This window comes from Lycium barbarum, chromosome 10 (genome assembly GCF_019175385.1).
Source record: "Lycium barbarum isolate Lr01 chromosome 10, ASM1917538v2, whole genome shotgun sequence".
NCBI classification, from domain to species: Eukaryota; Viridiplantae; Streptophyta; class Magnoliopsida; order Solanales; family Solanaceae; genus Lycium; species Lycium barbarum.
In genome coordinates this window covers 81,341,973-81,363,428 of record NC_083346.1, presented here as the reverse complement: position 1 = coordinate 81,363,428, position 21,456 = coordinate 81,341,973, and the positions used below count along the sequence as shown (strand labels likewise).

Genomic DNA, 21,456 nt, shown 5'->3' with positions numbered 1-21,456 from the left:
TTGGCCAACCAAGGCTCAAGGTTACACAGGCCTGGCCCTACCAAGGCTTCAGGGTTATATCTACATGGCACTACCAAGGCTTCATGGTTATATCTACCTGGCCCTACCAAGGCTTCAGGGTTATTCGTACCATATGCAGAGGTGTGCGCGCGTTACGTAAATAGATACATATACTACCCGGTCTCATAAGCTCGGGGTTCCATAATAGTCATACATAGACACGCATACATAATAGCTCCTACGCATCTTATTATCATCATCACTATCATTATCGTCAGCCCTATTATCATCGTTATCATTATCGTTATTACTATCCTTATGGGATTTCTGGTCGTATGAGGGACTTAGTACAATCGTCATACATATCGTGAGTCATAAGATTAGTAGATTTTGAAGGTAGAATCATTTGGAATACGTCATAGACTTATAGAAGATTTAGATGATTGGCCAAAGAACCATGCCTTATGAAAGAAAGGGTTAGCCTTACATACCTTTCCGTTCAACTATTCTACACTTGCACGTTCTCCTCCGAAGCTCACGTTTCTACCTTCGTTAAAGTCATACTATCATTAGAAACCGATAGCTAGCATACATGACTAAGGTTAGAGAAAGTTGGACAGCATCCCCTTTATTTATACGATATTCCTCCATACCATATATCAACTTCCAAACATCAACAATACATTCACAATATCATAACAACAGTCTTTATTTGCTCATATTACCTATATTGCTTGACTCGCTTCCAATCACCCATATCTATGGTCATATCACACGATTACGTTCATTCACATACAATGTCTATCTCATGTTATTAACGTCATTTATAACATATTCATTTCACAACACATCAAGAATTACGACTCAATTCAAGCTACTACTCACAAACATCACTATTCTTACATTCAAGACCCATTTTCTATATCCTTTTTACAATCCAAGTGTCACAACTTCCAACTACCTTAAACAACATGTAAATACCATAAAACATACCTTAGATGTTTTAGGAACAATCTTTGGGTGGGAATACTTCTCTTGAACCAAACCCTAGTTCTCCTCCAATGGAATCTTTTGTGATCCTCTAACCCTTGGAAGCTTTCTAACACATAAACACTTGGTTTTTTTGTCTTTGATCTTTGAGTTCCCTTGGATTTGAGTGGAATATGCTTAGAGGAGGGTTTTTGAGCTCTCAACACTTGTGGAAGATGAAAAATGAAATAAAAGAACCCAAGGCATCCATTTATACAAACACTGAAAATCAGTTCGTTGGGACTTCCACGGACACTTTCACGGTCCGTGGAACACTTCACGGTTTGTAGAACTGCTCGTGGTTCACCACGGCCCAATATACAGTCCGTGGAAGGTTTCACGGTCCGTGTAACATGGCCCTGGAACTCACAGGTTTTCCGAAGTTATTCTCGTCGTTTCATTTGATCTCCAATCCTTATACAACCTTCTTAACACTTGTTTAATACTTCATTAACCATACATTAGGCTCTATAACATCCCTTCAAGACATCCTTACATAAACATTAGCTCAATCATAGCGGAACCTTTCTGAACACGACTTACATTTCGCTTTCTTCAACAAACTAAAATTCACATATTCATAGAATTTCAAAATCTCATTGTACGCACCTCAAGCTATCTAATCCTTTGCTTAACCTCATAGGGATTTCATAATCATCTTAAGCTCACCTTAGCCTATCCGCAAGGCAACACATACAGAATTCCCAAAGTGTAATAGTAGTATGGTCTCACGATGCTATGATTGTATATATATTATTATTTTGATAGCCGAAGGGCTTATGTATATAAAATTAATTATGTTTTCAAATGAAAAATGGTTGTTTTATGATTATGTGTATATCAATGGTAAAGAAGTGTATAATGACTATGACGAGTAAGGAAATGAGCGGTGCTCGGTGGTTAGCCCCGGGTACCCGTCACGACCCCTAGTCGTGTCGTGACAAAAGTGGTATCAGAGCAGTTCAGTCCTAGGAAGTGTCTACGAGTCGTGTCTAGTAGAGTCTTGTTTATGGTGTATTGCGCGCCACGCTAATAAACAGGAGGCTATAGGGCATTTAGGAAAAATGACCATCTTTCATCTTAAGGGATCGTGCGATAGAGCTGTGTTATAAGAGTTTCCCCTCTTAATAGTGTGTTATGATTTCAGAAAAGTCGCCAAAAGGAAAAGTTACAGCCGCCCAGAAGGGCAAGACTACAATGAAGAGGCGGGTAGAAAGAGAGCCTCCGATGAATGTAGAAGAGGGTGAATCACATAATGAGGCCCCATCTAGCACTTCCTCCACCCCGCCCAATGTCGAAGAACAAGGACGAGATTCAGCTCCAGTTCCTCCACCGGTTGCTTCGGGTCAACAAGTGACCGAGGCCGACACAGTTAGTCACCGCCCAAGCACAGCGGCTGAATGCGGGTTCGAGTGATAGAGCAGCTAGTACCAGAGCCTGCGATTTCATGAGTTTGAATCCTCCAAAATTTTTCGGGTCAAAGCCGGATGAAGACCCGCAAGGTTTTATTGATGAGATGCTGAGAACATTGAGGATTATTCATGCCTCCGAAACTGAATCTGTGGAGTTGGCGTCCTATAGACTCCGAGATGTGGTGGTATTGTGGTACACTAATTTGCTAGCATCAAGAAAAGAAAATGCGCCTCCTCCCGTGTGGCAAGAATTTGTAGATGCTTTAATCCGTCACTATTTTCCACCCGAGGTCCGTTGAGCTACAGCGGATAGGTTCTTAAATCTAAAGCAAGGAAATATGAGTGCCCAGGAATATAGCCTTCAATTTAATTAGCTAGATATGCCCCGACTATGGTGGTCGATATGGGAGATAGGGTACACAGGTTTGTGAGTGGCTTGGGGCCACATTTGTTCAAGGATTGTTTGACGGCTTCGTTACAAGAAAGGATGGATATTTCCCGAATACAAGCCCATGCCCAAAATTTAGAAGGACAATGACATCCGCAAAGGGGTGATCGCGACATTGATAGAAGGCAAAACAAGAGGGCCAGATCTATGGGGGCAGGCAGTGAGTATAGAGGGGGATCAAGGCAGACACATTCTAGACACTCAGGCCAGTCGGTGACTAGAGCACCTCCATGATTTGCAGGTTGTAGATTTGATCGCTCCTTTCCTGCAGGACAGGGTCAGAGGTCGAGGGCCTCAGGTTCTTAGTTTGGGGGTGATTATAGTCAGAGGAGACCATCAGTTCCACGATGTAGCCAGTGCAGAAAATTACACGCGGGGCCATGTCGCCAGGGCACAGATGCTTGCTATGTTTGTGGGCAGACTGGGTATTTGATGCGAGATCGTCCCTCGAGGTATGGTAAAGTTGGGGTTCATCCCACAGGATCAGTGGCTGGTTCATCTTCAGTGCGCCCGGTAGGTCAGACTCACCAGATTCCAGCAGGTCGAGGTAGAGGCAGAGGGGGAGCATCTACTTCAGGTGCCACTCAGCCCCGTGTGTATGCTCTAGCCGGACGACAGGATCTTGAGTCCTCCCCGAATGTGGTTACAGGTACATTATCCATATTTTCCCATGCTGTGTATGCATTGATAGATCCGGGTTCTACCTTGTCTTATATTACTCCGTATGTTGCTGGTCGTATTGGGGTTAAACTTGAGCCAATCAAACCTTTTGAGGTATCTACTCCGGTTGGTGATCCCGTGATAGCTAGAAAGGTGTATAAAAATTGTGTACTTGTGATATGCAATCGCCAGACTAAAGCTGATTTAATTGAGCTAGAAATGTTAGATTTCAATGTGATTATGGGTATGGATTGGTTGGCCTCATGTTATGCTAATGTTGATTTTTGGATGAAGATAGTTCGATTCCAATTTTCGGGAGAGCCCGTGCTTGAATGGAAGGGTAATACAACCTCTCCAAAAGGCAGGTTTATTTCCGGTAGTGAATGAATTTCCGGATGAACTTCCAAGCCTTCCTCTAGAAAGAGAGATTGATTTCGCTATCGATGTGTTGCCGGACACCAAGCCTATTTCCATTCCTCCTTATCGAATGGCTTCGGCAGAATTGAAAGAGCTAAAGGAAAAGTTGAAAGATTTGCTTGAGAAGGGGTTTATAAGACCCAGTTCATCACCGTGGGGAGCACCAGTCTTGTTCGTGAGAAAGAAAGACGGTTCCCTACGAATGTGCATCGATTATAGGCAGTTGAATAAGGTGACAATAAAGAACAAATACGCTCTCCCAAGGATTGATGATTTGTTTGATCAACTACAGGGTGCCAAGTGGTTTTCTAAAATAGACTTGAGGTCGGGTTATCATCAAGTGAGAATTAAAGAAGAAGATATTCCCAAAACAGCTTTCAGAACGAGATACGACCACTATGAGTTTCGAGTGATGTAGCTTGGCTTGACTAATGCTCCTGCAGTGTTCATGAATTTGATGAATGATGTATTCAGGCCACTCTTGGATCTATTCGTGATAGTATTCATCGATAATATTCTGGTATATTCTCGCACAGAATCAGAACATGCAGATCACTTACGTATTGTTCTTGGAATCCTTCGAACCCGAGAATTATATACAAAATTTTCAAAGAAGTCCATAGTTTCTGGGATTGGCAGGTTACTATAGAAGGTTTGTAGAGGGATTTTCCTCTATTTTAGCCCCATTGACAAAGCTAACCCAGAAGTCAGTTAAATTTCAATGGAATGATGCTTGTGAACGCAGTTTCCAAGAGTTGAAGGACAGATTAACCTTATCTCCAGTCTTAACACTTCCAGAAGAGTCAGATGGTTATGTGGTGTACTGTGATGCTTCCGGCGTTGGGTTAGGATGTGTGTTAATGCAGCAGGGTAGAGTAATTGCTTATGCTTCGAGACAGCTGCAGAAACATGAAAAGAACTATCCAACTCATGACCTTGAATTAGCTGCAGTTGTTCATGCATTAAAGATGTGGAGACATTATTTGTACGGTGTGCATGTTGATATCTATACAGATCACAAGAGTCTTCAGTACATTTTCAAACAAAAAGAGTTAAATCTGCGGCAGAGGCGATGGTTAGAGTTATTGAAAGATTACGATGTGAATATTTTATACTACCCCGGAAAAGCAAATGTAGTGGCTGATGCGCTTAGCCACCGATCAATGGGCAGCCTATGTGATGTTCCTCTGGAGAAGAAAGAAATGATTCATGAGCTCCACTAATTAGCTAATCTTGGAGTATGTGTGATTGATTCAGGCAGTGCAGGGATTAGTATAAATGATCCCACAGTTTCATCCCTGAATATAGAAGTGAAAGAGCGTCAGTATGAAGATCGTCACTTGTGCCATTGCAGAGACATATCTCCTGGAAAAGAGAAGTCCCCATTTGATGTTTCCATGGATGGAATTCTTAGATACCGAGGCAGGCTATGTGTTACGAATGTTGCAGAACTACGTCATAGAATTCTAGAAGAAGCCCATTACTCTCGGTATTCTATTCACCCAGGTGCAACCAAGATGTATCATGATCTCAAGTTGATATACTGGTGGGATGGAATGAAGAGAGACATAGCAGAATTTGTAGCACATGTCCAAATTGCCAACAAGTGAAAATCAAACATCAAAAGCCAGGAGGATTATTGCAAGCGATGGAAATCCCTACTTGGAAATGGGAAGTGATCAACATGGATTTTATTGTGGGGTTACCTCGTTCCCGAGGAAAGTATGATTCCATATGGGTGATCGTGGACAGACTCACGAAAGCAGCTCATTTTATTCCAGTCAGAACCACATACTCAGCAGAAGACTATGCAAGGTTGTATCTCAAGGAGATTATGCGACTCCATTGTATAACAATATCCATTATCACCGATACAGGAGCACAATTTACAACCAAGTTCTGGAAGTCCTTCCAAGAAGGTCTAGGTACCCAAGTGAAGCTTAGCACGGCATTTCATCCGCAGATTGATGGACAGGCCGAACATACTATTCAGACTTTGGAAGATATGCTACGGGCATGTATACTAGACTTCGGTGGTAGTTGGGATGATCACTTACCTCTAATCGAGTTTGCATACAACAATAGTTACCATTCCAGTATCCCAATGGCTCTGTATGAAGCTTTATATGGAAGAAAGTGTAGATCCCTAATTGGATGGTTTGAAATAGGAGAAGTACAACTAGTAGGCCCTGAATTAATTCAGCAAGCGGTAGAAAAAGTCAAGGTGATACGAGATCGATTAGTGACAGCCCAAAGTCGCCAAAAATCTTATGCGAACAACCGCCGGCGAGACTTGGAATTTCAAATTGACAATTGGGTATTTTTTAAGGTGTCTCCAATGAAAGGGGTGATGAGATTTGGCAAGAAATGGAAGTTAATTCCTCGATACATTGGACCCTATGAAATTACCCATAAGGTGGGTCATGTAGCCTACGAATTGGACTAGCCTTCAGAGCTTGAATCAGTTCATCCAGTCTTTCATGTCTCGATGCTCCGCAAGTGTGTTGGGGATCTTACGAGGATTGTTCCGATTGATGATGTCCAAGTGACAGAAAAGCTAGCATATGAAGAAGTGCCTATTGCCATATTAGACAGGCAAGTACGAAGACTTCGAAATAAGGAAGTAGCTTCAGTCAAAGTCTTGTGGCGAAATAACAACCGAGAAGAAATGACTTGGGAAGCGGAAGAGAAAGGAAATCCATATACCCGCACTTATTTTAGCCTCCAGAAGGGATCCATGACGAAACACCAAGATCATGAGGTATGTACGCTTTATTTTCATGCATATGGGTCTTGTGTGACCAATTTGTATTACTATTGTGTTGTGGCCCTATGAGGCAATGATATTATGGGTTGTTGTGATAGGAGGGTAGTGCCATATTACATGGGAAACTCTGGCGAAATTTTCGTAGAATTCCCGAGTACTTAACATTCGAGGACGAATGTTCCAAAAGGGGGGAAGAGTGTTACACCTTGGAAATTTCATGTCGTCATGTAGTGAGTGAACCACTACGAGCTTAAGGATAACAGGAAGTTCTTAAGACTATAAGACGGAAAATTAGTGGTCTTAGAATGAGTACTTCAAGATCCTGATGTTATATGAATTGATGGAATAAGAATTGATAAGGATAAGTGGAGTATAAGTGAGGTTTAGGGAAGGTTTTACAAATTATTGCATTAAGAATTGTTTGGTAAGGTCTTGAGGACGAGTTATAGGGATGTTTAGATCATTAATGAAGTATTAAACAAGTGTTAAGAAGGGTGTATAAGGATTGGAGATCAAACGGAACGACGAGAACGACTTCGGAAAAACTGTGAGTTACACGACCACATTATACGACCCGTGGAATGTTATACGGACCGTATAATGGTCTGTATAACCCAACAGCAACTATGTGTTCCATGGTGGTGAACCACGGACACTTATACGGCCCGTGAAATGTTATGCGGACCGTATAAGTGATCCGTATAAGTCCCGATGGGCTGAGTTATTCCATGTATTTAAATGTGATCCCACTTCATTTTATTCATTCTCCTCACTTCACCACTTCTCTCAAAGCTTCTAGAGGGTTCCATACACACTTCATATACAAGAATCCAAAGGAAAGCTAAGATCAATATCAAGAATTCGAGTGAATCAAGTGCAAGAAGTTCACTAGGGTTCCCCCAAGTCAAGAATTCTCTTGGGAGTGAAGTTAGGGTTTTCTCCAAGTGAAGTATTGTCAACCAAAACCCGTTCCTATGCATTCAAAGGTGAGTTTCATGATTATTCCATGTCGTTTAAGGTATGGAAAAGTTGAAACACTTGGATTATGGAAGAAAATGGAAAATGGATCACAAAAGATGAGATTAGTACCAATTGTGAATAGTAGATTAATATGAATCATGAATAATGATATGTTGTGAATGTGATTACGTTGTGAATGATGTTAAGAGCATGAGAGAAACATTAGATGAGAATGAATGTAACGTGGTAGTATGATTATGATTATGGATGACCTTGAGAGGAAATTGTAGGAGTTGGATAATAATGAATTTGACCAAAGTCATTGATGATGATATTATGAATGTTATAATTGATGTTTGGAAGTTGAAGTATGATATGGGGAAAGTAGTATAAACAAAGGAAATGTTGCCCAATTTTCTTTAGCTTTAGTAACCACGTTTAAGTAATCGATTAGCTAATGTTCATGCGACTTCTCTTGAAGGTGGAAACGTGAGCATCAAAGAAGAACAAGCAAGCGATAGATTAGTTAAACGAAAAAGGTATGTAAGGCTAACCGTTTCCTTCTAAGGCATGAATCTTATTAATTTCCCATGATCATCCTATATGATGGAGACTATGAGTCCATGAATATACAAAGCTACATACGCACATGATTGAGAAAGGAAATATGATACGAGCATGATAATGATGATGATGAATATAAGCATGAGTAATCCTAGTGTAATATAAGTTGTCCATGAAGTTAATAATTCTAAGTATGGTTTCATCGATGCTTCTCTTTGCGTACACTCACCTTAAATTGTTATTTCCTTCAAGGTGAGATATGTTGATGATTACTCCATAATATAATCGGGGGTCACGACCTTATGTCACCCTGACATAGCCATAGTTGCCTTCAAATTCTAGTGTATGTTCTTAATGATAAATGTATAATGATGCTAAGTCATGATATGTCTATGAGATGATCAATAATGTAAGTTTATAACATACCTATGCTATGTATGAAAAGGTTGAGTTACGATGGGTATATGACGATATGATTACACCGCGCCTAGATTGCCGGACATGTCACCGCTAATGCGGACTGCTTATGATTACACCGCGCCTAGATGGCCGGATATGTCACCGCTAATGCGGGCTGCTTATGATTACACCGTGCCTAGAGGGCCGGACATGACACCACTAGTGGGCGGCATATGATGGTTACCCGGACGCGGGTTAACGATGCGGATTATGACGTGATGATATATGCACTGTGATGACATATGTACTAGGTTTATATAAATATACGATATATGTATGAGATGTATTCACCTATGAAACTCATACAGGTTATACCTTTCTCTTATGGCTCATGATTATTCTATTATGTTCATTTCGTTCTTGTCTTACATACTCAGTACAATGTTCGTACTGACGTCCATTTTCTTTGGATGCTGTGTTCATGCCCACAGGTAGACAGGGAGGTGAGCTTGATCCAGACTCGTAGGATCTGTCAGCTGACTTGAGAGCACTCCATTGTTCCGAAGGTGCTACTTGCGTTATTCTTTTGTGTATATCTAAATGTATATGTATTTCAGGCATGATAGGGTCTTGTCCCGTCCATATGTCTAGTACTCTAGTAGAGGCTCGTAGATACACATGTGTGGGTAGTATGGTCTCATGATGCTATGATTGTATATATATTATTATTTTGATAGCCGAAGGGCTTATGTATATAAAATTAATTATGTTTTCAAATGAAAAATGGTTGTCTTATGATTATGAGTATATGAATGGTAAATAAGTGTATAATGACTATGACGAGTAAGGAAATGAGCGGTGCTCGGTGGTTAGCCTGGGTACCCATCACGACCCCTAGTCGGATCGTGACATTTGTAGACGCTTTCCTTCGACATTATCTGCCGCCAGAGGTTCAGCGGGCCAGAGCCGATCAGTTTTTGAATCTCAGCAAGGGAATATGAGTGCCCGCGAGTATAGTCTCCGCTTTAATTCGTTGGCTAGGTATTCCCCAGCCATGGTATCAGATATGGGAGACCGCGTACATCGATTTGTGAGCGGTTTGGGGCCATATTTGCTAAGGAATGTTTGACGGCCTCACTTCAGGAGGAGATGGACATTTCTTGTATTCAGGCACATGCTCAGAAATTCGAAGAGCAACTACAGCCGTAAGAGGGTGAGCGCGATTATGATAGAGGTGACAGTAAGAGGGCCTGATCTTCAGAAGCTATTGGTGAGTTTAGAGGAGGACATGAGCCGCAGTATTTCAGGCAGCTGGCCTGTCAGTGGCTAGTGCGCCTTCCCGATTTGTAAGTAAGAGATTTGATCGCCCTATGTATTCCGAACCGAGCCAGAGTTCCAAAATCTCGGGTATACAGTATAAGGGTGACTCGGGCCGGATGAGGCCACTTGCACCACGATGTACTCAGTGCGGTAATTTTTCACCATCTTCTCATCCATCACACTTCTAAAGAGTTCTTGAGGGTTCCATAACTCTCCATAAATTTCCATAATCTTCCATAATATTCCATAATCCTCCATAACCTTCCATAATCTTTCAATATTATTAATAGAGAATACCAACATCAAAACCCCAAAGATAATCCATGGAAGGTAACTGTTCTTGTTTATCTTCAAGGTGGTGATGAACTTGGTCTTGGAAAGGGGTGAATAAAGTGAAGTTCTTCTTCTATAAGATATGTTCCTATTATTTACATGATTGAGATGATGTAAAGGTTTAGCAATTCTTAGAGAGGAAAGAATCATAGGAGAAAAATCATAAAGTGTTGAATTGAAGTTGATGGCCATGAGGTGAATTTGAAAGGAGATTTTGGGACTAATTTGAGATTAAATTAAATATAATTCTTTGATCATGGTATTGTGGATATGGTTATGGTTAGTTGAGAAATTTGGAAAACATCGTGTGGGATGTTTCATGAAACCTATTGGTGTTGATAATATTGTGGTTGATGTTGCTATTGTTGCTATTGTTGTTGGTTGTTGGATTATAATTTCGGGCTAGGCATATAAATAGGGGAGATGCTGCCCAAATTTCGGCAGATTCTAAAAAGATTTCATTTGGATGCTTAAGACAAGTGTATGATAGTGATCCTAATGATACTACGGATGGTTTACGTGTAGATTTACAACCTTGGAAGGATAAACGTTAAGGGCTAAGGAGACCGAAAAGTATGTTAAGACTAGTCCCTTTCTTTCAAAGGCATGATTCTTAAGCTAGGATTCCGTCTATATTTCTATGTCGTTCTTATTCCCAAAAGTAAGAATTCAAGATTTCCAAATCTCTTATGATGTTAAATGTAAAATGTTCTATAATGATTGTGACGATGATGATGATTCTATTCTAGAAATTCCGAAGCTATGATTTGAGAGCATTATGAAATTATGGAGCCATTCCTTGAATCCCTTGATCTTACTTATTATTGATCCTCTCACTTCATGTTACTCGTTCTTTCGAGGTGAGATATAGCGAAGATAATGATTCTATTTTCAATTCTATCTAAGTTCATGATTCTCGAGACTCCCATGATATCGTCGACTTTACCTTAAGATAGTTGATCTTCTAAGGAAGGATATAGTGATAATGATAATGCTAATGATGACGTTGATTTCATTTATGTATTTTTATATATATGTATGTATGTATGCATTGCATTCCTACTAATCAGTTAGGTATAACAACGAGTCCCGAAAGGGCCGTGTATGGATAACAACGAGTCCCGAAAGGGCCGTGTACGGGTAATAACGAGTCCCGAAAGGGCCGTGTATGGATGACACCGAGTTCCGAAAGGGCTAGGTATAGATGACACCGAGTGCCGAAAGGGCCGTGTACGGATATGATAGATGTATGTATAGTAAATGTATATGAATGCATATATATGTATATTGTGTATGGATGTGTATGAATGTTTTTTCCTTTAGACGAGTAGTTTACATGACAGAGATCTTAATAAGAGTACGAGGTGCAAGTAGACGAGACGAGGATCTTCCGCAGTAGGCTACTTTCAGGTATAAGTTTTGATTGGTGGGCTCCATCTCTTCCTGGAGCATTGCCGAGTCTGAGTTGTGCATGTTTTTTTGTGACAAGACGGTATGTCAGGGGCCCTGTTTCGATTTGTCTACTTCAGTCATGTTCATAGAGGCTTTGCAGACATATTCTTGTGTACAGCTCAGTTATGTCTTGTTAGTGGATATGTGGATGCCGCAGGCCCATTATGTATATACGTATGCATGATTTTATATTCATAGTTGGCCTTCTTGGCCTTGTTTTGCCATTTGAGACATAAAGGATGCGAGTTATCAGCTGGTTCGCTCGGTCTCCGTAAGGTGCCGGGTGCTAATCACGCCTCACCAAGGTTGGGGTGTGACAGAATGCATAATAACCTATTCACATTTACATCACTTGGTGCAAAGTATCATAAAGATTTGGCTAAAAGAAATTGTGGTGTATATACCTTTAAAGTTCAAGGACAAATGTATCATTTGATAAATGATTTGTATCCTCAAGATGGAAAACCAAAAAACCTACAGTTGTATTTCTACGATAATAGTAATGAATTATCATATAGGATGGCTTGTTCCAACAAAATTCTAAATCAGTAGTGAAGGAACTGATGGACATATTATCAAATAATCCATATTCTATCTTTCTTCGATCTTTGGTAAATATTTCAAACCTTGAAGACTTTCACATCGGTCTTAGATGTGATACAGGTTTAGAGCAGCGAGTATATAACCTGCCTAGCTCATCTGAAGTTGCAGCAATATGGGTTGAAGAAAATGATGGAATTATGGTAGTGCTATTCGGGCACCTCATATTCAAATCTGTACTCACATCAATTGTACAAAAAGAGTAAATTATTATTATGGATGTTATGATCCTTTACAATATCTGTTATTGTTTCTGTCACGACCCAACCCCCTAGGCCGTGACTGGTGCCCGACCTGGACAGTCCCAAATATAAGTCATGCTAACACAGCCGAACAACATCTGTACACAACCCACACATATGTCTACAGACCTCTAAGAGTACGACGGGGCAAGGCCCCGCCGTACCCTTGGATAAACATATATATACATCATAAGATCTGTACCAAAAGTCTAGGCTCCGGAACAACAGAGCTCTCCAAGACAGCTGAGTGGAAGTCCTATCTTGAAGGGTCACCAAACCGACTATCTGTACCTGCGAGCATGAAACGCAGCCCCCCCTCCCCCCGAAGAAAGGGGGTCAGTACGAGGTATATACTGAGTATATAAGGCATGAAATACATTAAGGAAGATCATAACTGAAGTAGAGATTCCAGGAGACAAGTATGATGATCAAGAAATCACTGTACTTGTGCCTTACGAAACAAAATCATGCATATCATTATCATATACCATACCCGGCCCATTATGGGACTCGGTGAATAAAGTCGTGTACACGTATACCATACCCGGCCCATCATGGGACTCGGTGCCATAATTATATCATCATATCATCATATACATATACCGTACCCGGCCCTCTAGTGAGAGACTCGGTGAACAATGCAGTGAAACTGTGCACAAATACATACCTGGCCCGGGACTCGGTGAATGACGCGATAACTGTATGCGCGAGTAGAATATCATGAGCCACCACATACAACTAAATCATCATCTGAGACTCAATAGAATAAGTGGAATAACTAACACTCGAGTATCAAAGGCGATAGTCATGTTGAGTACCCTTTAAATGTCACTATGGACTATATCAAATAGAGCCTCAGGGATCATAGACATGTATCAAGATAATATGAAATAGCTTATGGAAGTCAAGGACATTAGTCATCGTAGAGTCTCTAAGAATAGGAGCTTATATATACCGACTACTATCCAATGTATAGAAGACTTGAGAGGCAATAGCTCAATTACCTTAAGAGTTCTAACATTAAGAAGTGAATAAGAATCATGAATCACACTCGAAACTTATGAATAGAATTACCCCAAAGCTCATATCATACGTCACTTATATCCAAGACATGCCAAAAGAAAGAAGGGATAGCTACACATACCTTGTCGCTTACTTACTCATCCCATGTCTCATTTCTTGAACCTGCAAGTCTATATCCCAAAGCGATATGTTCAACTCAGTCCGTAGGAATTAGCTTTAAACTAATATTAACTTAACAAAATGATTTAATGAATCCCCTGTATAATTCGTTCTAACCAAACTTCATATCATTTCCAAATCACAACAAAGACTTCAACAACGTCATCACATAAATTCCATGGAAACAGAACAATAACTCATTTCATAACTCTATAGAATTCGGCCCACATATCACTAATCTCATACAATCTACAAATAATACCAAATATGCCAATAATTAAATTAGAATACTCTTTCAAACCAATCCTTAATTACTTAGAAATCTAACGATATTCGGGTAGCATTTTCCTTAAAAACTTAATAATCCTTGTGACTCCAATTTAGCCAAAATATCAATTCCAATACTAACATCAGTATCAACAAATACATGCCCAAATAGAATCAAATCCATTCTTAAATCACCTCCAAAACAGCCCAATATACATTCCTATACCGATACTTGTATACACTTCTTTATTTTCGTATATACATAGTATAACAAAAACACAACAACAACAACTACAGCCACTCCCATGATATTCCAGCACACCAAACAATTTATAACACCCACCAAACAGTCCACATGATAACAATAACAATTTTTCCGATTTCCTGCAATTAATTTCGTATTTCCCATCTCACAATTTAGCTATGACTGGGATGAATTTAAATATACCTAGGAGAGAATAAATCTTACCTTATATGCCCAGAAATGATCTTCTTCCACTTTACTTTCCATCGAAGAAAGCCCGCATTCAACAACACGATGAAATGGAACAATGAGACCGAAGCAGTGACTGAAATTCGAAATAAAATTGAACAACATAGCTGTGCACGTTCATGGAATAATGTTGATGTGTGCATATTTACACACTAATAAGTTGCTGCCTCCATCCAAGACTTTGTACCAATTGCAAAGAATGGTAATTCTCCGGTCCTAAAACTATAATACACGATTGCTACCTAGCTAAATTATTGCTGCCCCTCATGTTAATTAAAGAAGTATCTCACTTAAATGAGATAAAGTATTGTACTCCACCCTAATGGACTGTGGGTCCCAATTAGTAATTTATTTACTACAGGTCACACATCTCCTAAATGTGCCACCTAAAGGAATTTATGCCTTAGTCACTAAGTTGTGCCACCACGTGGAATAGCAAACATTAAAGATTATCCACAATTCATTAATTATCCACGTATAATAAATTGCTTCATCTCAATTCAGTTTAATAACAATTATTTTAATACACTTCATATACTCATTGCCATGATTATGTGACATAGCACTAGTCCATAGTCCCTTTTGGTACACACAATATATTATTCCCAATTACCATGGTCACACTTGTTAAGTCCTAAATTATTTCGGAACCTTAAACTCTTTGTACAGCGAGCTCTCGATTTTTTTTTATCCTTGAATATGATCAAATTCTCCGGGCTCGGGTAAATTTGCTCATATTGGACGATTAAATTTTCTAGTCCAAGAATACGGGATATTACAGCTTGGATCGTATTTTACTCAAATAAATGTTGAACTCGACAAAGCTTATTTCCTTCGATCGATTTAACTTCAAATCCTTACGATACATGTGTGCCATCACTTTAACCACCTATAAGCTTGGGGGATAACCTCGTGTCCGTTACTAATATCATTTAACTCGCACACTTCCCAACATATGAGAATACGGGATGTAATAGTTTCCACATGGCCAAAGTGGATGGCATTGTGGTATTAAGAAAATTTGTGGGATAGAGAATATTTGTAGACATCCTACAACTTATGAAAATGATGAGATACCAAACATACGAAAAATTTACTCTCTTGACGGGTATCTTGAAATAGAGGATGATATTCTGAACAAGGGAAAGCGAAAACGGAATACGATGTCCATTCGTGAATCTTATTGTTACAAACTGCAAATGAGAGTTGATGAAGAAGATGAAATCTTACACACTGGAATAATATTCAAGCAATATTCGGTTGACGAATATATAAAACTTGAAACACAAATATTGGATTTTTATTCATTTAATCAGGATTTATTCAGAACAGATTTACTACAAGGACTCATTGATATTTTGAGATTCGGTGGGAGAGATGCTTCAAATATCGGTAAGAGAAGATTTCTCTCGAATTATTTTATTGGTGGCCCTAGAGATATGCGCCAATGCTACATGGATGCAATTGCATTAGTCGAGCGTTTTGGTAAACCTGATTTATTTATAACCATGACGTGTAATCCATCTTGGCCAGAAATAAAGGAACATTTAGTATCTATTGATGAAGCACAAAATAGGCCTGCTGTAATTAGCAGAGTGTTTAGAGAAAAAATAGAAGAACTAAAAACGGATATCCTAAAACGAAATATTTTTGGAAAAGTTGCAGCTTTTATGTATACCGTTGAATTTCAAAAACGAGGTTTACCACATGCTCATTTCCTTCTAATACTTACTGCTGAATACAAGTTGTTGACACTGGAATCTTATAATAGTATCATTAGGGCTGAATTACCTGATCAAGATGCAGAACCATATTTATATTCATGTGTTCTTAAACACATGATGCATGGTCCTTGTGGTAATCTAAATCCTACAAATCCTTGCATGAAGAAGATGGGTTGTTGCAAGTTTAATTATCCAAAAAGCTTCACCGATCATACCTCAAAAGGAGCTAATTCTTATCTAATTTATAGAAGATGAAATACAGGAATAATAGTTATGATAAGAGATCACTACTTGGATAATTCGTGGGTTGTTCCATCCAACCCTTTTTTACTTGGAAAATTTAATTGTCATATGAATGTTGAAGTATGCTCTGACATTAAAGTCATCAAGTATCTATATAAATATATTTGTAAAGGACATGACAAAATTTCATTTTTTTTACATGCTAATGAGAAAAATGTAGAAATTGACGAAATAAAAGAATATCAGACTGCTAGATAGGTATCACCACCAGAAGCTACATGTCGTTTGTTTGGTTTCTCTATCAGTGAAATTTCACCAAGTGTGTGTTCCCTACAAATTCATCTTGAGGGACAACAATATGTTTCATTTAAAAACAATGCTGATATACGTGCAGTTGTAAATAATCCGATGATTAAGTTGACCATGCTAATTGAATTTTTTTACATGAATAAAACTAACCCAAATGCTATAGAAGATAATTTGTTGTATAAAGAATTTCCTGAATATTTTGTGTGGTCACCTAAGGACAGGAAGTGGTCACGCCGACAAAAAGGGCATACTATTAGACGTGTTGTAACATGTTATCCTATAGAAGGTGAACGCTATTATCTAAGATTGTTGTTAATGAATGTTAGAGGACCGAAATCATATGAAGATTTACGAATTGTTGATGATGTACCATGTAGTAGCTTCAGAGAATTTGTTGAAAAGCGAGGTCTTCTACATTATGATAACAATTTGATTGAATGCATGTTAGAAGCAACAAGTTATCAAATGCCACATAGTTTAAGACGCTTGTTTGCTACATTATTAGTATATTGTAATCCAGTGAACCCAAGAGAATTGTGGGAACAATTTTAACAACCCATGTCTGAAGATTACAAGTTACTACCCAATATTGGAAGAAACAAAATTCGATTTCATGTTTTAAGTCATATTAATGACATATTGCATTCTATGGGAGCTGGCATAAATGAATTTAAACTTGTTCAACAAACAATCCGACCTTCCAAAACAGCAAAAGAGGCAAAGGAAGTTCATTTTGAGAGAACAATTGTCGTTAGTGAAGAAGACGTCTCACTATGCAAAAAGCTGAATAGGGATCAACTTAAAGCTTATAATATAATTATTGAGAGAATATTCTCACATAGATCGGGAGCATTTCTTGTTGATGGTCCAGGAGGAACAGGAAAAACATTCTTTTATCGTGCTTTACTCGCAACTATACGGTCTAAAGGATATATAGCATTGGCAACAACTACTTCCGGTGTAGCTGCTTCCATTCTTCCTGTTGGACGAACTGCACATTCACTCTTTAAAATTCCAATAAATGTTGATGATACGTTTAGTTGCAATATTAGCAAACAAAGTGCACTAGCATGCTTAATTAGAGATGCAAAATTAACCATATGGGATGAAGTGTCAATGGCCAAAAAAAAAATGATTGAAGTTTTTGATTTACTCTTGAAAGGCCTCATGGATACAAATATACGTTTTGGTGGAAAAGTTGTGGTTTTTGGAGGTGATTTCAGACAAACGCTTCCTGTTGTGTGAAACGGAAAAAAAAGAAGATTTTATTAATGAAAGTTTATTATATTCTGACATTTGGGAAGAACTTGAAAGATTGCCCTTATCCGAAAATATGAGAGCAAAAGCAGATCCTCAATTCTGTGATTATTTAATGAAAACTGGAAATGGACAAGAGAAAGTTAATTCTACAAATAATATTGAAATTCCAGATTCTTTATTATTCCTTTTACAACCGAAAGAGAATCTTTAGATAAATTTTTCACAATAACGTATCCAAATATGCACACATTTTTCTCAATAACATATTCCTCAAATTCTCGTGTTATTCTAAAAGCAAAAAATGATTTCGTAAACGAAATAAATGACATGCTTATAGCTAAATTTCCAAGAACATCAAAAACATTTGTCGGTATTGATGAAACCATTGAACCTAATGATTAGGCACAATTTGAGGACCTATTACATACTCTTAACCCTTTCAGCTTGCCGCCATATAAGTTATCAATAAAAGAGAATTTTCCAATTATATTATTACGAAATCTAAATCCGTGTGAAGGTTATGTAATGGTACACGATTGACTTGCTGTGACTTTATAACACATGTTATAAGTGCTAAGATTTCATTTGGTGACTTCAAAGACCCACATGTCTTTATCCCAAGAATACCATTAATAGCATCTCAAGATGAAAAAATGTCAGTTCCTTTCAAAAGGACACAATTTCCTATACGACTATGTTTTGCTATGACCATAAATAAAACACAAGGTCAAACATTGGATATAGTTGGAATTTATTTGTGAGAACTTGCCTTTTCACATGGTCAACTTTACGTTGCTTCATCAAGAGCAAAGAGTTCAAACTATATAAAAATGCTAATTCGGCCCCTAATAGCAACTGATCATGATGATCGCTTGACATATAATGTAGTTTATGATGAAATCATTCAAAAAAAAATTGCAAAGATAATATAGCATAACCAAGTACTGTTTTGTTCTTTCTCCATTTTATTTTGCATTATTTACTTTTATCACTTAGTATACTAACCATATCTTCTTTTTGCTTTTCCCCGTTTTACAGTATCTACTACAAAATATGGAATATAGACTTAATATTAATGAAATAACTCCGGAAACGAGAGAGTGGACATGCAAAGTACAGCTTATTGAAAAAGCTAGAGCAAGATAGAGTAAGGATGGGCAGATACGATTTCAAATCATGATTGCTCAAGATGAGATGGTAATCTTGCTACTTCCATTGTTACTATTCCAATAATTTATAATTTCTTTCTTATTTTAATCTATAGTATTTTCAATACGTTTTGATGTTAGATTTGGTGTTTCTTTCACATGAGAATTAGAGAGTGTTTCTTGATATATCGTGGGTATTCACATCATTTAATTAAGAACTAGATAATTATTATGGAGACTGTTTTGTGTTTCAGATTTATATGATTTTTTTTGGAGTATTTTGGAAGATGAAGTTTGTTCGGTAACAATCTGTTTGGTTATTTGTTATATACATCTCTCCTTACCCTTGAATTGTTAAAAATTGTTTCATCTTATTTGTTTTTGATTTTAAAAAGCATAACTGAGCATGGATATTAAGAAATATAATTTATTTTAGTAATAATTAAATTTCATATAAGTATATTTTTAATATATGAATAAAAAAACATTCATTTGCGGAGCCCTTATTAATAATCTTTCTTTTACTAGTGTTTTTACTGCTTCGAAGATATTTTGCCTATGCTATTGCGAATATTTTGTCTTGTGAGACATAAAAGCCAGCATTGTTTAGTGTTATTCATTTTCTTGTGTCAAGTTTGTTGTTATTAACATGTCATGCTATGCACATCCTCCTTTTATGTACATGATAGCTTTTGTCCACCAAAGTTTAGGCTTAAGCAGATGAAAGAAATGACAAACATTTTTTATTCTCTGATAGGATGTTTCCTACAATTTTATTCCAACTTTATTGCCCATTTGAATCTACCGTGCCAAATGCATGGGAACCACGGGCAGACAACACAGAAGTAGGCGACTGACTCTCTGGTTCGGAGAGACAGAGATCAGATGAAACAGTCCTCTTTGATTTCTCTGGAGCTAGGATTCCATTTTTAACTTGAGTAGCCATTTTACGTGGATAAGGGTGCATTAGCTTTCTTCTAGGTCGAGGATAAGGAATCTCAATGGATTTCACGAAGCTTGTATCACTATTAGTTGATTCAAAAACAACCTGAATCACAAGAAAACATTGAACATCAATAACCAATATGAAACAGATTCGACTCTTATTAATGACTGGATGGATGCCTTTAGAGTCGTAAACAATATGACTTACTTTAGAAGGCGGCATATAGATAAAATGGGATAAGAGGAGTAAACCATTGAGAAAAACTTCTGAGCATGGCTTCTGATCTGAGCTGCAGTTTTGGTGCCCACATGCTCTGTGAATTTTCAAATAATCCATTCATTTTATTAAATGTTTACCTTCTATGCGTTACCATGCCCTACCATAAAGCTTTAATATCTATTTAACTGATTATTTGTAAATACAGGAAGAACAAGTTGTTGTTGTTTTGTATGGAGATGACATAGGAAAATATGAAAAGAATTTCACTGTCTTCAACACATATTTGATATCAACTGCAAAAGTTAGACCACCTCTACCCTATGGAATTCCTGTCAATAGGTTTGAATGGGTTCTAGATAGATTTACTATTGTTGAACAAGTAAAAGGAGACAATGTAGAGGATCCACCATTGCTTGCTCCAACAAGATTAAACACAGTATCTTTAGCAAACCTGGACCAAGAGCCACGACGTGTGGAATTTGGTAAGGAGTACTTCACTGTGTATTTAAAGTATACTTATTTGTCATTTCATGAAATAGTATTCACGACACCCCTATAAATAGACATACTTGCTGTTGTTGTAAGTTGTGGTGCAATAAAGATTGCTGGCGTCCATGGAAACAAATGTCGACAAATCATTGTCATGGATACAAAGTAAGTCCACTAACATTCTACTTATCTGAAAATTGCCAATAATTTTAAACATATTGAATTTCATCACAGTTCTTATTTACAGTATCATTAAAATATTGTGTTACCTGAAACTGCATTGGGAATACAACTTTGATCTTCTTCTTTGCGATCTGAGAAAGCTGCCTGCTTCATGTAACACCTCGTACCTTTAACCTAAGCTTTGACCATAATTTCTAGACTTAGGAAACCAGATGAAGAATGTGGGAATTGGAATTTGCTCTTCAGTTATAAGATGGGGGTTTATGCCCATGAACTGTTACTGTATTTCAGTATACAGTCCGTATTTCAAGTCGTAAGTTGGCACGAAAGATCACTGAGCATTCTGGAATTTGGCATTGGGAGATTTCATTGTTAAATACGGACTGTATT

At 38.1% G+C, this 21,456-nt stretch overlaps 2 protein-coding genes across 2 annotated transcripts; both read left to right on the top strand.

Moving 5' to 3' along the window:
* The first annotated feature begins 15,708 nt into the window (after positions 1-15,708).
* Positions 15,709-16,524, top strand: LOC132613078 (uncharacterized). Its single transcript, XM_060327133.1, has one exon. The coding sequence runs from the start codon at positions 15,709-15,711 to the stop codon at positions 16,522-16,524; it is 816 nt and encodes a 271-aa protein (XP_060183116.1).
* An 855-nt stretch (positions 16,525-17,379) lies between these two features.
* On the top strand, positions 17,380-18,066 carry LOC132613077 (uncharacterized). The gene has a single exon (XM_060327132.1). The coding sequence runs from the start codon at positions 17,380-17,382 to the stop codon at positions 18,064-18,066; it is 687 nt and encodes a 228-aa protein (XP_060183115.1).
* The last annotated feature ends 3,390 nt before the right edge of the window (positions 18,067-21,456 follow it).